Genomic DNA, 17,889 nt, shown 5'->3' on the forward strand with positions numbered 1-17,889 from the left:
AGATGGGCACCAGCAACAGGGTCCTGGTCGTTTTACAGTACCAGGATCCAAAGAAATATCATGGAAGGGAGGGGAACCTCACCATTTATTTGTGCCTAATTGGATTGTGTGCGGCAGCAAATCTTATTGGAGTAGGTGAGACTTGCCTGCAGTATGTAATATTTTTTCGAGATGAGAGTTCTGTAGAAATAGAAATTTGACTCGGGGAAAAGGACTGGGCAGGCTGGGGCGGGGGGAAGGGAGAGTTGTGTTTAAAACATACTTCTTAATACAAGTCAGCCTGTCATTTTTCTGACAGGGAAATTTCCATAATTTTCAAGATGTTCATATATCCAATTCCAGAGGGCTTTCGTTTTAAAGGAAAATAAAATTTTAAAAAAATATGAATGTCTTTAGTTTTTTAATGAGTATGCTGCCTTGTGTGGCTTCTTGCATCTGACACAGTGATTCTGTGGAAAAACAAAAATTTGCTGATTCTCTTTTAAATCTCCATGGTGTTTCTTTACACTTGCAAGCCAGAAGCAATCTTTACTTGAAAACAAAAGTTAGACATGTCAGCTTTTAACTTGGGCATCCAAATACCATGTTTCTGAGATTCTCTGTGCCATCAGCCCCAGACACACTCTCGAGAACCATCTGTCCTTTTATCTGGAATCTGGTATTGTAAATACCGAGGTTGCCAGTTTATATTTCCTCCTGGTCCTGTGTAGGCAAGCATGTGCAGGGACACACTGTCAGAAGCTCAGTTTCTCTCTTCACACTTTCAAAACGACAGACCACAACCAGCAAAGAAGTGGTCTCTGCGCATGCACAGAGCAGTTCATAGAACCCACACTAGAAACTACTTCTGAGAACCCTCCTTCTGAGTAACCCCGGGCCCTGCCCCTCTGGGAGGGCCCTTCTGGGTCTGGGCAAGCCTCTTGGTGCTAGGCCGCCCCTCTGGTTGCTCAGCCCCTCTCTCCCAACACCACGTCGTGGGATCAAGGATCGTACCAGGCTCGTCTGGCTGCTGGGGCTCTGGTCCCCTGCCCCTGGAGAACACCAGAATATCCGGAGGCCTCTTTTCCCAAGGGCTCCTCCTCCCCATCCAAAGAATCCAAGTCGCCCTGAAACGCACGCTAAGAACAACTGGCTTTTTCATTCCCAGCCAGCAGCTGGAGTGCTTTCTTGTCCTCCCTTTCTCCTTTGCAGTACTCTGTCTCCAGCCCCTATTCTGATCCCTGCTTCTGAATTGCAGGAGATATATTTTTCATTCTGGGCAACAGCCTGCTGACTGAATTCCACCTCGGGACACCCATCAGGCCTTGTCTGAACTCCAGATGGCTGCTTCTGCATTGCCCCCAGAAAGGAAACCCATCCCTGAAGAAGAGGCGGCCAATGTGCACATGCAGCTTTGCTGGTATAGGTGAAGACGGAGAAATAAAATGGTGCATCTCGCCATATGGACGAGCACCGGCTGGGCGATGAGTGTGCCTGCTGCGCATGTAAGCCACGAGCCAACCTGCCTTGCTTCCCTTCTTTGCTTTTAAATCCCCCATAGCCTCGTTATGCTTCAGACAGTGCGTCATCAGATAAAGGATTGTCCTCTCCTAGCTCTCAAAAGCAGGGGACTGTCCTCCATACACCTGGCCACCGTAGCAACAGGCGATTGCTTGAACATGAGCTCTTCTGGCCTTTCTATTACCTGTGTTCTGTTTCCTGTTTCCCAAGAATTGATCTCCTGGCTTCTGCCTGCCCATTAGCACCTGAACCTGGCTGAAGGTGTTTTTGGCCAGTGGCTCCATATTGCACCTGGAGTCAGCTTGATGGAGATGAAGATGATGTTCAGAGCCTTGGACAGGATAGGACAGAATTTGAATGGGTTGGCCCTTCTGCGCAGGTGTGAACTGGGTTTTGGCCTCTCTTTGGAAGATACAAGGCTACTCCCCTCATTTCCAGAGAAATAGAAGTACCCAAAGGAAGACAAGGATGCAAGATGCCCTCCCAGCATGCGTTGGGACCACATGCAAAGTACATCATTCCTAATTTCAAGTCTGTTTGGAACATTTTGTGAGATGCCCTGCATTGCTTCAAATCCCATCAGTCTCCCGCTGTAAGAGATGGAGGCATTCCGTATTTTTGTTCTCCGACTTTGATTAGACTTTCAAAATCACAAGAACCACATACTACTGCTTGTAAATTATTTAATAAATGGATATAGGAATAAATGATATGGAAAACTTTTCTTCCTTTACAGCCAGCTTGTAAATGTTTGTGCTCTCCAAAGACTGGGGACAGGAAAGATTGACATTGCAGAATAGTGCTTGGCTCTGTGGGACCATCAACAGGGGTGCGCAATTGTGACTTTCCAGCTGATGTTTTGCTTGCATGGCCGCTGCAGGGATGATTGGATTTGTAGTCCTGAACATCTAGAGGGCATCGGATTGCTTGCGCAGTTGGAAAGGAAATATGCATTGTGTGTGCACGCGCATGTGTGTGGGTGTAGTGAGACAGATCTAACTGGAAATTGTTTCCTAGGTGTAAAATGGGACACCAGCTTTTTCTTGTAAACAACATCTTGAACCCTTTTTCAAAAGTATGAAAATGAATAAGACAGGAGCAATTAGTTCCAGTTCTAGGGCTGAAAGCATAGGGATTTTCATGAATGCCTGGCCCCTAAAAGCTGAGAAAAATCTCTTTAGCGCTAACGGGTGCCAAGCCTTAAACACTTGAATTTAATGGGGCAAGTGCTGTTGCGTAGGACTGCTGGTAGAGGTGTGGTTCCGAACGGTTCTTCAGGCACTGTTCTGAGCATCCAAACTGCGCCAGTCAGTCCTGTCCTGAAAAAGCACATTTTGGGTGGTTCCAGGAAGATGTCAAGTGCCAGTGCTTATTAGGATGTACATTCTGGAATGTGGCCACCCTAAATGTGCTTGTTGACAAACCTTTTTTAATTGCTTGAGCAAATGGTGGGATGCTCAGAGCGGGAGTTTTTAATTGGCAGTTGATTCCTAACATTACAAGCTAGCCTTGTAATAGACTTGCCACTCTTATCTATGTGAAATCAGCCCACAGTATGCTTACATACACATGCATTTGTTTATCTAGGGTCACAGGGTTTGATGCGACCTAGAAATAACATTGCAAAAATACAATTTTGACCATTTGGCTTATACACTCAGTGAGTTGCACTATTATAATCATGGTGATTTGGAAAAAAAATGGCAAACTATTTCATACTATGTGGACCTTATCTGATAGATAAGGTGCATAACCAACCTTTCATCCAGATGCCCTGGAAAATTGTTCAGAAGAGGGGAAATTAATCAGGCTAGCAATTAGAAGGCTTTCAGGGATGCACTCCTTGTATGGTGTGAACCATCTTCTTTGAGATGGAATTTTAAAAGTCTGCTCTGAGGAATTGCAGTTGGCCAAGGATCCATGTTCTGATTCCCGCCCATCCTTAAGCTGGCGTGGTGCCTTTGGGTACAGATCCGACACCTAGCTAGGGCCTCCGGGGCCCCTGCCAGCGCAAGAGAGGAAAACCCTTTTCTGCCAGAGGGATGACTGCAATTCCAGAGAAGCTCTCCAGGACCACATTCCAGGAGTGATGGGTGCTGTGGGGCTGGCGAAGAGGGGCAGGGCAAAGCAACCCTCTGAGTAAGTCCTCTTCCTCTACACTTGGTCTTCACAACAACCTGTGAGTAGGCAAGGCTGAGTCATTGACTGCCCTGACATCACCCAGTGCTGTTTCAAAGCTGAAAGGGGACTCGAATCCAGCTTTTCCAAGTCCCAGTCCAGGGTTCAGACCTTGTTTCCAACTGGATCTCATCATATAGCAGCTTCAAGCTTTTATTTCCCATGACTAAGTCCTTGGGGAAAGAAGTGTGGCCGGGGGAAGAGGGCCTGATCATCTGCGGACGCCCAGGAGGTCCGATTTGGCCCCTGGCCTGAGGGCCCCTATCCCTGCCTGACGTTTCTGTGAAGAGCGAAGCAAGGCATTTAAAAACTTGTCTGCTGTGGAATATACCACTTCTGGATGGCTCACGTGTATTTATTTTCTTAAACTTGCTAAGTGACCTGGTAGGTGCCATGCGACTCCGACAGTCTTCTTCATCCCGCGGGTTCACCACCCAAGGTCCTTCTGTTGTGCGCAAGGCACACTTGCTGGTTTGAATCCCAAGTGTGTCCAAGTCTGTTTCATGAGTCGCAGCAGCTCTGCACAGTAGTCACAGAAACAGCAGAGCTGGTTTTGTGGGTGGAGGGCTTCCTTCCTGAGCTCTTGCCGGCGTTGGAGCTGTAGCCAGAATTTCCCAGGGCAGCAGATAATGAGAGAGGCTTGTTTGCCCATGTTTATCACATTTAGTGGAGACAATGCCAAGATTTCTCAGCTGGGGGCATGTCTAACTCACAAACAAGTGAGATGCAAAATCCTCATGCTCTGTAAAGACTTGTGATTAGGAACAGGCTTGTTAAATTTGTAATGAGGAAGATGCTCGAGTCTGCCGTGACAATGCATGGCTGCGATGATGAATATTCTGATTTAGCAGCCTCACAACCATTGCTTGCAGCCTCTGCACCTCTTAAATAAATATTGTTGTCATCCGCCAACTGCCTTTCTGAAGGAACATGGCCGGTAGCTTGTCTTCCTCTAAAAGTATATTTTTCATAGTGAACTCTGCTTTGTGTTGGTGCAAAAGAGATGCTGTGCCACAAGAATAATCTCATGCACAGTCCTATCAAATTCAGACAGAAAAAAGGCCTTCAATTGCCAGCACAGCAGCATTTGTTTTCTGTCCGAACTTGTGTAAAACGGCACCTTTTACATTCAGGAGAATGGCTAAAATGAAGCAATTCCAAACAGCATCTTTTGCAACCTTCCTCCAGCCTGGTGCCTTCCAAATATTCTGGATAAAGGTGCCCAGGATTTCTGCTGCAAGCTATTCTGGCTGAAGTTGATGGGAGGTGTAGTTCAAACAGTTGGCATGCATGATGTTGGAGAAAGAAGCTCTAGCAGCTAGGACTGGGCCAAAGTCCAGCGAGTAGCAAGCAATGAAAGCATCAGGGCGATTGCCACAAACTACTTTTTATTGCGTTGATTGATGTGAGATTAAAATGCAAAACTGTGCATGCTCAGGGGGTGCATTTACGCTCAGGACTGGCAAACCGTTTGTTGTCCTTGTTATAACAGCCCAAGTATACAGAAGCCCCTGTAAAGTATGGATGGGTGGGGAGGGAGGGAAAGTCAGCGGTTCTTTCTGTGCTACACAACTGAAGCAATGCACAGCATCCCAGGAATATGTCTCCTCCATGAAGTCCTGAAATCACCACTGTTTGCAGTTTAGTCCTATATCCCGAGATGCAAGAAACACGAGTTGCTCTGGAGTCCTTGAGTGTATCTGAGAATGTGTCACCTGAAAGTAGTTAAAGGGCCAGGTCTGTTGGTTGCGCCTTCAGCCAGGCCAAGGTACAGATGCAGCGACAGTGCGCCATGCGTAGAGACCCCTGAGTCTCCCCTTGCTATGGGCAAAGCCGTGCTGGGTTGGCTCGCTTTGTGAGCATCGCTCTGCAGTTTCCTTGAGCGTCCTTTGCCACGGTGAGTGGCTGCAGAGCTGCCTCGGAGCAGCGCATGCTGTGGGATGGTGGAGCCTGGCAGCACTGTCCCTGTGTGCAAGCCAACCTGGCTGGCTCTCCTCGCCTCCCTTGGTGAGGCAGAGCTGTGCAAGGCTTCGCTTCTAGACAGCCCTGAACTAGCCAATCGCTGTCCCCAGCAGTGCAAAATACAGTCATTTTGTGTCCCAGATGGACTGTTCCTTTTTGCCGGGGAGGTTTGATAAAGCGGCGCTGCAGAACAACAGACCCAGGATCTGTTGGCTTTCCAGGCTCCCCCACTTCCCCTGCCTCGGCCCTTTCCCGAGCCACTCCTAGTTTGGGGGCTGCCTGACTTTCGTACGCCCTTCATCCCATTCTATGAAGTGGAAATGATAATGGTTGGACCCTTGGGACCTGTTTGCATCCATGACCTGCCTTACATAGCTGTAAATAAAGCAAATACTGCAAAGGCATCAAAGTCTTCAGTGCTGCTGAATCCAGCAGGACTTGCCCTGAGAATTTGCTCCTCTTTGGAAAGAGGTGAGCATGAGGCATTTCTCAGCAACCTGTAGACACATGTGTGCTGCTTACTCGTTCAGCCGACATGTTTCGGGGCTAAAGTGGAGCGTGTACTCTGCCACTTTCCCTTTTCCTTGTCTTGAAGAACGCTTTGGCAATTGCTCTCAGGATTTCAGGACGTGCCACCGATGAGAATTTTTCTCCTGACCTCCATCCCAGAATTTCCTGGAGACAAACTTATTACAAAGAGCTTGAGTTTTGGCAGTCAGGCAAAAACCAGATTAAGGCATTCATTCTGGTTGTGGAAAGGCGAGGTTCTGATCTCATGGCATTGGGTAGTGATGGCAAAACTTGACTTGGCATCTCCTGAGGTGGGACTTGGTTGGTTTAGGCAGAGTGGAGACTTGGTCGCTTTCCCTAGATCCCATCCCCAGATCCCTTCCCCACACATTCAGAGCTGTGCTGGGGTCGTCACCACCATGACTACCCCACATACAGTAAGATGGAAGCAGGTTTTTCCCTTTCTTTTGTGCAGTTGTTTCCCTTGGGATCTGCCCTCGATTCCTAGTCTAAAGAGCCTCTGTGCCAGCACCTGTGTGAGCATTTCGTGCACTTTGTGGTGCTCTACAGAAAGGCATGTCATATTGCCACTTTATAAGACTGGGGATATTCTTAAATCCCAACTTGATATTAAATTTTGCTATAAAGCTGAAATCGGCTTAGCCCTTTAACAGCGTGGCTCTTAAATGAGATTAGCATCTAAATAAGAGCAGTAAGACATTGCTCAGCAGAGTTAATTGCTGAGGATTGTTTGGCAGTCTTCGGAAATAGATAAATCATCCGTGTTTATGAATCTGTTCCCATGGAGTGAATGCCAGTGGATTCCTCTGTAGGTAAAGGACAGGTATTTAGTGCTTGAAGCCTTTGAAGGGGGCACCGCAAAGGGTTGGCAGCACCGGGGTCTTGTAAGGGCATGTCTTCCCTTCTGCCGAGAAAGCAAAAGGCACCCTTTTGTTGAGAAACACACCAGTGTCACACTGGATCTTCACTTGTTGATCTTCTGGAGTGGAACTGAGAAAATCAATGGGACTCAGGATTTCTACCTCCAGAGCTCTAGTGTAGAAGGCGGAATTTCAGCAGGTGATCTTTTCGCCTCAGCCATGGAGGCGACTCTTTCTTTCTCTTAAAACTACTAAAATTAGCCCTTGAAGAATCTGAAGCCAATGCCTTTGGTTCTAAGCTCTGATCTGAGGCACAGCTAGCATGTAGCAGGGCAAAGCCTGGTCAGAACAGCCTTGGTGCACCGCCTTGTCTGAAGGGCTGGTGCCACGACGGGAGGCACTGGCAGCCTTAGTGAATCTCAAGGCACTCGGAGCACAAGCAGCCCTTTAAAAAATGCAGGATAAACAGGACTGCTCTACCCCTCAAACTGACCTTCTGAGACTGGGTGCATTTACTGCGTCCCAGGAGCCACAAGTGTGTCCTTTGGGATAAAAGGTAAAGGAAAGGTAAAGGTTTCCCCTTGGCGTTACATCCAGTCATGCCTGACTCTCGGGGGTGGTGCTCCTCTCCATTTCCTGGCCGAGGAAGCCAGCATTTGACCACAGATAGTGTCCGTGGGCATGTGGCCGGCATGACTAAACACCGAAGTGCATGGAACGCTGTTACCTGCCCACTGAAGTGGTACCTTTTTATCTACTTGTATTTGCATGCTTTCAAACTGCAAGGTTGGCAGGAGCTGGGACAGAGCAACAGGAACTCACCCCGTTGTGCAGAATCGAACCGGCGACCTTTCGCTCAACCAGCCCAGCAGCACAGCGGTTTAAACCACTGCGCCACCTGCAGTCCTGTTCTTTGGGATACAAAAGCAGAAAACCAGGTGGGCAGAAAGCAGACTATGACAGCTTATAGAGTGGGACCTGAAAAGAAGCGCTTCTGTTGGGATGATGGCAGGGACCCTTTGGCCAACGTTGTCCTGCCGGACCAGTGCATCTAGCCTGCAAGGCCACCCCCTTCCCCAAGCTCTACCCTATTTGAGGTCCTGCGAATAGCTCAGACCATAGATGCAGGGGGATCTCTGCTCTTCCCAGGGATTGGGGAGAACATCAGGATTCCCTTGTGTGCTGTATGCCTTCCTAAGGTGGAAGGCCAGGTGGCACTTGAAGTGCTTGGCTGGGCCATATCCTTCCCAATGGAGGTCATGGCGGGGAAAGCCACCCTCGTCGAGGAACTAGGCATCCCACCGGCCGGAGCTTCTGCTCAGGACCACCTCGGCAGGCGCTCTGTCCTTCAGGCCCCCTGCTCGTGTCCTCAGTGCTCACGGAGGTGTGTACGCGTGTGCCTGTTTCATTCCACAGAAGATGTTCACCCCTTGATCCACCAATGAAGAGTTTTCCTTTGCCTTATTGTGTGCAGTGAAGGCATTTGCTGGCTGTTTTCTATGGAGGACTAACCCTTTAGGATGTTGTCTTGAGGTAACACTTGAAGGAGAACATTGCATCTTGTAAGAGCATTGCCTAATTTCAAGTTTGTGGATGCTTTTAATCTCATTTTACTCAATCTGGCTTCATTTCCCCTGAGTTAAACCTGTAATGCAGTTTGTCCGCTTTGCAGTGGCTTTCCTTGGGTCTACCTTTTGGTCAGTGCCTGGTGCAGCTGATCTCCGCCAGCAAGTTAAAAATGGCTTTAGTGCAGTGGGGCTTGTTTCTCGGTTTAGTTTGTTCATGGTTGGAATCATGACACATCCCAATGTTATCTGCATAATGCAGCTCAGGAATAGGTTAAAATTTCTCTGAGAAGTTGAAAATGTAAGCCACTTGGAATTTGGGGTCCTTGCTGCACCGATCTCGTTTCCTTGGCAACCAACAACTGCCATGCTCTCTTTCTGTCTTAAAATGGAACACGTCTGACATGTTGTTGGCCCGTTATGGTAGCAGGTGGCTCTCGAAATCTATTAACAGAGAATGGGATCCCCAGCCAGTGAGGGGTTATCCATTTCTGAAGGCAGGAATGAGGAAAACGTGATCAGACGCTCCTCTCTCAGTTCTCAAATGATTTGATTACATCCTGGGATGCAGCACAGTGGTCTGCAGTGTGTGTGTGCTAGACATATTTAGCTACATAAGGGCTTTCCTTCCTTACACAGTCTTTCTGTGATTTCTGCCTTAAAGTCTTCTATTTTTCTTCTAGAATTTGCTGTCTTGTCTGTGTGAAAATACAGGTTGCGATAGCCGAAGCATTTCAGTAGCAGCGACTTCAGAATGCTGCCCTTAAGTTCTCAAAGTATTTTGCTACCTTGCAGTACCCTTCGGTGAGGCTGCCTGTAACCTGGCGAATTCAGAGGATTACGGACATCCTCTGCAGGGCATATGGAGCACGGAGGCAAAGCCCACCTCTGCACTTCTCTGGCTCAGCAAGAACGCTTAGCCAGGCAATTTCAGCCATCTGAGTGTTGTGCCTCGGAGTATGAGGGACGGGGGCTGAATGCTTTGTGGCTGGCAGAGCCGCTGTCCTTCCCTCTGCTGGTGCAGGAAGCCAAGTCACACCACCCCACCCAGGTGGCTGTCCAGGTTCACCTTGGATGTCTCCAGTGTCGGAGAGCCCACGATCTCTCTAGGAAACCAGTTCCACTGCAGATTGCTCTGACAGTGAGGAAGCTTTTCCTGGTGCCTAGCCTGAATTTGGTGTGCCCTACTTTAAGTTTGTGGTTTTGTGTCCTACACTCAGGGATGAGCAGGAAGACATCCTTTCCTTCCTCTTTGGGACAGCCTTTGTGGTGTTTGCAGAGTGTTCTCATATTCCCTCTCAGTCTTCTCTTCTCGAGGCTGAACATACCCAGTTCTCTCAGTCTCCCACTGCGGGGCTTGGTTTCCAGATCCTGGATCATCTTTGTTGCCTTTCTTTTTAGTTTTTGTGCTTCTTTTAAAAACATATCCAGACCTGAACACAGTATTCTAGGTGAAGTCTGGCTAGTGCAGAATAAAGGGGAACCAGTGCCTCTCTTGTTTGGGAAGTGATACTTCTGTTTATACATTTCAAATTAGCATTTGCCTGTTTTGCAGCTGCATCACATTGCTGGCTTATATTTAGCTTGCTGTCTACAACAGCTCCAAGGTCTTTTTCAGTGCTGTTGAGCCATGTATTCCCCATCTTGTGTTGATGCTTTGGGTTTTTATGTCTTTATTGCCCTTCTCTGGTTGCTGGTCTTCACTTTTGCCTTGGACTCCCTATGATGGATTCATGAATGACTGAATGAACAGACTCTGCACAGGTTGGGGAGCACCCTTGTTCTGATACAACAAAGTCCTCCAGCACATTTATGCTGATTTCAGAGCTGGAAACATCATGCCTGCCTTGTCCAACAAAAGCCACGCTCGCGGGCATCCCTAGGCAAAACCTGGCTGAGAAAGCCTGCTTTTGTGCCGAGTTTGTGTGACTGCCCTCCTTCAGATGCCCTTGCCTCTGAGCAAGGGAGGCAAGGATATTTATTTTCCCACTGTGGCACCCTGTTTGAGCAACCCTCTCCCCAAAGCTGCCCCGGGTAAAGATGCTCTCATTCACCCATGCCTTTCAGGTTCTGATGGGTGAATTTGGAGTGGCATATTAAAAACAACTGCAACAAAACCCAAGATAGCCCAGATGAAAACAGCTCCGGGTGCAATCCCATTGCTCCCAGCACTGGCCTTGAAAGCCACACAGAGTCTGAGCTCCAGCCTTGGAAGATTCCAGCCACAGAGCGTGCTCCCTCTACCCTCCCAGCCGATTGGTTTCTTTCCATGCCAGGTTTAGCTCCAAAGGTGCAAGAGTGACTTTAGAGCCAGCGCTAGCGCGGAGGGCCCAGGGAGGAAGGGAGAACAAGGCTCTGCCAGGCCATGAGAAATCCTCAGTCCCAGTTCCTCTTCTGCAAGGGCAAAAGACACAACAGGCCAAACTTGAGCATCTGTGTCCTTTGAAGGGAAGAAGAAGCGGGGAGGAGGGGGCAGCCTTGGTAGACAATGATCTCCTACAGACTCATTCGGCAGCATACGCCGGCAAAAGCTTTCACTGGAGGCAGCTAGATCATGATGGGCTGTAGCTCAGGTGGCCTGGACTTACTCTCCCATAATTTGCAGTTTTGGCATGGTTAAGAGCCAGGATGCTGGGACTTATAGCCCAGAACATCTGCTGGGCACCAGGTTGGGCAAGGCTGTGGTAGACAGTACTGAGCTAGATCAGAGATACAGATCCTTTGGTCCAGGGGCCGGATCTGACTGTCCAGGTGTCCCAGTCTGGCCCTCTGGAAGGGCACTGCTCCCTTCCCCACTTTGGCCTCCACCTGTATCCTGTTTGCACAGGTCCGGAGCATTCCATATTTTAGAATGCCAGTCAAGTCATCCTGTTCAGATACAAATTTTTGTGTCATAAGCAAAGAAGACAATTCACTTTTTCTCCGCTAGGTAACAGGTGATCATTTCCACAGGACAATTGATTTTGGTCTCAGGGCTTTATATATAGGACAAAATACTGAAATGATGCTGCAAATTCTCTGTAGATATATCAGTTTTGAAATAAGGTCTCCAATAAAAAATCCAAACTTTTATTTTATTTTATTTATATACTGCCCAACAGCTGAAGCTCTGTAGGTGGTTCACAAAGCACATTATAAGAGCAATAAAATGTATTAAAACATATTAAAACATCATTAAAAGTTTATAAAATTTAAAACCGCATATTAACCTGGTTATTATTATATATAGTAAAGAAGAGAAGAAAACTGCAGATTTCTTCAGCTACTAGTCCTAAATATAAAACAAAACATGCCCAACAAATTTCCTCCTTGTGGGTTAATTAGAAAGTTAATCCAAAGTCCATTAAAGTTATTGAAAATACGATCCAAAACTTCAGGGAGGCCTTAAAGTTAGCAATAAACCAGAACAGAGTCAACCAGTCAGGCAACAGGGCTGCCATTACTGTAAATTAGTTCTTAGAGGTTTTAATTATTATATATGCCTTCTAAAGGAGCAAAGTAATTTTATTGGTTAGGACCTTAGATAACCTTGTTGCCTTACATTTTCTTTGCCCTGTGCAACTAGGAAAAAGATGGTTTATAAAACTGGTTTGCAGCAAAACTTCTGGGCGATTCCTTTTTGGGGAGGTGATGTTTGGAGTCCATTTTCTAAATCTGGAATTGTTGCACAAACGTCAGCCAAGAACAATTTTTAACATTGGCTGGGACCATGAAGCAGATGAGAGAATTGGCATCACTTCCCAGCTTTACCTTATTGCATAGAAGATGTCAAATTTAGTTTAGAGAGCTGCAGCAGACCTGGAAGGCATCTGTTATTTTGGGGAAGAAAAAGTCACAGTTAGAAATAGTCTCACAGGAGAGTGCCTTAAGAAAATATCCAGAATGCTGCTGCTAGCATTTTACTTAAAAAAGAAAGAAGGAAGGAAAGAAAAGGAAAAGGAAAAATATTGATTTTGAACAGACAAATCTTGGAGCTTGATGTAAAGCATCATTGCTACTCAATTCTTTCCTAGTAACTTATCTGCTACTAGGTTTAGCAGTGAATTTCATGTTTATATAAAAAGTGTGTATACACCACTTCTCCTATCTGCAGATAGTACTGAAAACAGTGTTCCCCAACCTGGTGGCATATTCTCTGGTTTTGATCCCCGTCCTCTGGCTTAGAGGAGTATTTGGAGGTAGTGGTCACAGCAACCTTTGTTAGTCACCCCGGGACCTTCCAAGCTAGACGATGCAGCTTTGCATGTCTTCAAATCTGTGGGGCACTTCCTCCGGTGTAGTGCTCTCTATGTCTACACCAAAGGATTCAGCGGCTGCAGAGTCACACAGCGGATCCTTCAAGCCAGCTGCTCAGGGAGAAGTACAAGGAGTTTGGAATGGGTTGCAATTAAGACAGCCTTAATACACCTCAGAAGACCTCTGCATAGTGCTGAGACAACACTTCTTCCTGAGGGAGCTTCAGCCAGCATAGATCTGTCCAGGGTCCTGACAGACTCTCCCATGTCTAACCTTGCCTTGCTTTTACTGCCTTACTGGGCTTGCACCCACTTCCTCATGGTTAGAAGAAGGGAGAGTTACGCCCTCTCCCATTTGGACACCTGGTTTGGATGATACAGGGAAGGCTGGAAACATTGCTTGAAACCTAGAAAGCCACTGCCAGTCTGGTTTAGAAATACTGGGCCGAATGCAACAAGGTTCTGACGCAGCACGAAGCAATGTCCTGGATTCAGATCACTCCCAGCTTCTGTGCTTGAATTTAGGATCCATGACTAGATCTGCTGACGTGTGATTCTCCAGTTCATTTTTGGAAATAACTCAGGGAGTCCTCTAAGGCAGTCCCACTTCTTGCTGTTCAGGCCTCTAAAAAGTTGCAATTGGTGGAGCTGCCCTTGAGGAATGTGTTTGCTGTAATGAGATTTAATTGAAGGCGTTCGAAATGAGCCAAGTACTTTAGAGTTCCTCTAGTTACTGGTGCTCTAGATGAGCTATTTGTATGCATACACAGTCACACGGACCCCTTGCGTATGCCACAGAACACCCCGCGCATCTCAGGATACATTTTGTCATAGGAAAGGCATAGAAGGCTTCTGTCCCCTGAAACAGTTATCATGCGGGCAGAAGCTTGGGATGAAGCAATTCCACAGGGAATGAAGTTGCACTCACCAAACTGTTGAAGGAGACGCGGTATTGTGACGCCTGACAAATGTTCCAGTTTGGCTATGTAAAAATGCAGAGTTCTCAATTTTTGTCATGTTGACGCTCTGCAGTGTCTGTTTTATATGTTATTTCTGGAAATGAGTTCTTGCATGCAAAGGAAGGTAAATGACACATACTCCTGATGTGATGGCTCTTGCCTGCAACATATACTGGAAACAGAAACTGGCGAGCTTCTGGTCTCATAGAGCAGAATTGTTTTTATCCATCCACAGCATATTTTTATCCCTTGCTCTTTTCCTTTTAATTTTTCAAAACCTTTTCAAGGCTGCAGTTGTGCAGCTCATGGACCTTCACCCAGGCTTAATTTAATGAAAAGTTAAATCAAGACCCCATGAGTGGCTGCGAGCCACGGACTCACACCCTCCTCTCCTCCTCGTATGCCTACAAAGAGAAGATTGGCAGCTTCCTCTTCCGAATTAAGCACAGTGCCCCATGATGCCCAAACAGAGGTAAACTCTGGTTAGTTCAAGCTATGATTTGGTGCAAGCAAGCCAGTATCTTGCTATTCTTTGTGACTGGCCAGTCTTTTCCCAGCCAGGGGCCCCTCACAATGTTTTGGACTTCAATTCCATCAGCCCCAGCCAGCATGGGCAATGGTCAGAGATGCTGGGAGCTCTAACCAGGTGAAAAAAGTCTGCGTCAGAGCAGGGAAAGGGGAGCAGAAGGTGAGCAGGAGTTCACAATTCACAGGGGCTTGAATCCTCTAGAACAGAGCGGTAGCTGAACATGACATGCAGCTTGGTCATCTGTTAGCTTCCCTCAGATCCCAAGCACTACGAGGCATGTAAAATTGACTTGGCACTTTGGGTTGGCCTTCACTAGCGCAGGCAGCCCAGCTAAAAGGTTATGGCATAGGCTGGGGAAACGTTTGTCAGATTCACCTGGACAGTCGAGGACTTTTGTCTCCAGGCGCTTACCGGTCTTAGAGGTCGATAAAGGGCTTTGTCATCTCTTCTAATAGAACAATGAAATTGGCAAGGCTTCCGCATAGGAGGCGCATGATGTGACCTCCTTTGTGAGCACTGGAGTGCCTCTCTTACCTTCCCCCCATGAACCACTCTGAAAGATACGTTGCGGTACACGGCTAGCCTTTGGAAGCCAAGCACTGCTTTTCTTAGCAAAATATTCCGTGCTTTGCCCCACTGCAACTGGAGTAGGTTCTCTGAGGAATTTGGAGTATTCATCCGAAGACAGGATGGGGGTCAGACGAAAGGGAGATGGCTTAGCTGCTGCTGCTCTGCGAACGGCCACCAAATTCCTGGGGGCATGTGACGGGGCCCCTTTGGTGGCAGCACCCTGATTTAGGGAGCAGCCTCCCTAAAGGCCAGGAGGCTTAATCCTTCATTGCTCGTCTTGCAGAAGGCAGGCAAGCTGCTTTTAGCGTTTTGGGTGAGGAATTCTGCTTTTCTGCGCTGCATCGTTCAGTGTTAACTTTGCAAAAGCTTTCTCAATGTTCTGTGGGAAGCGTTCAGAGTCTCCATGAGCACCAGGATGGGAAAGTCTGTTGCCCAGGTGAGCAAAGGGGTTGCCGAAATTAAGCAGCCCTCCTTTAGCCACATAGGTAGGGTCTGAGAGCCAACCCTGTGGCGCCAGTTGCAAAAGGCAAGGTATGTGTTGGTATTTCATCCCCAAGACACACCATTAACCAGGATGATCCTGCACTCACGCCTGAATACCGCAATCCTAGTTTCAGAAATGTCATGTTCTGCATTAGGCTTTGGCGTCACAGCATGACTATTCCTGCAGCCATTCAAGTGTGCAGGTGACAAAATGACATGCGTTGCCGTCCCAGGAGGAGGATGTCATTTTCCTTTGTGGACATTGCTTGCAGAAGAAAAGACGTGTGGCTGTTTTCCAGGGAAGAATCGTTTTGCTTTAACTTTGGCAAAAGGAAAAACCATGGCGTGCGACTTCTTTCTTTCATTGTAGCGTCCACAAGGAATGCTACTGGCTGCTTGTAGTTTCTAGTGCTCAAAGCAGCATCTTGTTAGCTCCCAGTCACCAATAAAATTTCAGCAATGGTAATCTTCATCTGCCTGCTTTAAGCGTCTCTGGCCTTTTCCTTTTCCATTCTGCCATGTATTTTAATAGAACTGGCATTTTGCATTACATTGTCCTTCAGAGTCTGTTAAATACATTCATCACAGCAACAGTTGTGATGGTCCCAATAGAATAGCAGGCACTTTGGAAATTAACAAATGCTCTTTAATATGTTAAGCAATCTTCTAGCACAATGATTCCATATCACATCAAATACTTTATTGCCATTTTCTTTGTAAAAGCTCGAGCCTGTCACACTCAAAGAAATTGAACACCAAGTATATTTTCATTTGAACCATTTGAAAGGTTTAAAACAGTGAAAAGCAGGTTGTGTTACTGATTCAAAGAAGGGGTTCTGCTTGTGTTTCGGTTGAAGAACTGCATTTGTTAACCTCTTCCTTCAAGAAACACACTGATTTTTTTTCTTTCGGGTTGTTAGAATTCCATGCCCATGATAGTTCCACTGAATGAACATTGGTTCAAGCCGTCAATTGAAAAAAAAATGTTCTGTTTCTATTTAGTTCAAAACTGATCCTTTATTTGGGGTTGCACAAAACTTCTCTAGCTACATCAACTGTTGTTTATCTGTAAGGAACCTCCAAACCTCCACTGCTCAAGAACTTTGTGTGGACCAAAATTCGACTAGAAGTACATGAAAACTACTTCTTTCTTCATTTTGCCCAGAATGTCAAACTCATCATTCCAATGCTGGAATAACAGAATATTAACGTGCGGCCATTTCTCCCAATTTCAGCTCATCAGCTTTTTATACTCTCAGGGTGTGGAGCTTAGTAGTGAAAGGACCAATGCATAACATGCTCAGAAAGCAAATAAATGCAGACGCGTCCATTTGTGCTGATTTATGTTCAGGGCAAGCCATGTGACAGTTTGGTATTTGCAGGTTTGAAAATTGAGCAGCATTCCTGCAGAATAATAAAAAGCCTGACAGTCATCTGCTGAGGACTGCTCTGTTCCGTACTTTCAGTAATAAAATGTTAATTCATTACACATTCCATCTTCTCTAATAATAAAAGAAATATAAAGATGGAAATTTGATTCTGCTATTCTGTGGGCTCTTTTGGAGTTATATTTTGGAGTTATCTGTCAGTTACCATATGCCTTCATCTGGGAGTGGGCAGATGTCAAGCTTGTAGAATCTACTTTGAGGGTTTTCCCCCCTAGAACCCCAGTCAGAGCTCTGATCTACCTAAAATTACTTATAGGCCACCTTGAAGAGTGGAGCCTTGTCAAGGTGATATGCAAGATAAAAACCACACCAAACGGGAACTCTAGAAATCTGTGAAAACAGAGACTGCAGATTCAAATCAATAAAACCAAAACATCAGTGAAACCCTACAGCCCAGACTTACAGACAGCTGAAAAGCTTTGCTGAAAATCTGCAAAGAGAAAGCCTGACAGACCCCTGAGATTCATCTCTGTAGATTGTTTAAAGGGCTGTTCAGTGTGAAGGCTTAAGCACTGCGAAGGTGTTTCCCAGTAAGAATCCTTCTCTGCACCTAAAGGGAAGGGGAATACCTGAGGGGAGACAGAGAGGTGTAGGCCCTAATTGTGGGGTGTCCAAAGGAAAGCGGGCTCTGTCGCAGTGGACCTTGTGGCCTGTTCTAGTCATTGGGACACGTGATCCAGGCAAACAGACACCCTCAAGTTGTGCTCCTTTCCAGGCCCCAAAGGAGAAAACAGGAATCATTGTTTATGTTTAACAGAAATGCAGCAACTGTTGTTGATGTGGATCTTGCAGCTTTCTTTAAAACAAGGATGGAGTCCAACTTCTCTCTCTCTCTCTCTCTGCCACCCCTGCATTTCTGCTCTTGGCTCAAAACATGAAGAAAATCCAATATCTCTTAGTCAAAAGATTGCCATTGAGCGTTCTTCTGTACTGCTGAAACTGTGCCAGTTTGCATTCGGAGGTTATTTTACTGTTCAAGCATCTTTTATTTGAAGGACTGGCTCAACCCGAAGGATGTGCCAGTTCTCCTTGGTCATCTGTTTTCCTTTAGCAGGCTCCCTATGTATGA

At 46.6% G+C, this 17,889-nt stretch overlaps 1 protein-coding gene across 5 annotated transcripts in view; it reads left to right on the plus strand.

Moving 5' to 3' along the window:
- SNX29 (sorting nexin 29) overlaps positions 1-17,889 on the plus strand; it is a 191,935-nt gene that overhangs the window by 149,985 nt on the left and 24,061 nt on the right. Inside the window, exon 21 of one of the 5 annotated variants that reach the window (XM_044433145.1) lies at positions 1,238-1,704. The exons of the other annotated variants lie outside the window; for them this stretch is intronic. Within the exon in view, the coding sequence (XP_044289080.1) occupies positions 1,238-1,277 (40 nt within the window). The 3' untranslated portion in view covers positions 1,278-1,704. Of the gene's footprint in view, positions 1-1,237; positions 1,705-17,889 lie in introns of those variants that run through there. 5 annotated transcript variants of the gene reach the window in all.

The sequence above is a fragment of the Varanus komodoensis genome, unplaced genomic scaffold (assembly GCF_004798865.1).
Source record: "Varanus komodoensis strain SLA01 unplaced genomic scaffold, ASM479886v1 scaffold26, whole genome shotgun sequence".
Classification (NCBI taxonomy): Eukaryota; Metazoa; Chordata; class Lepidosauria; order Squamata; family Varanidae; genus Varanus; species Varanus komodoensis.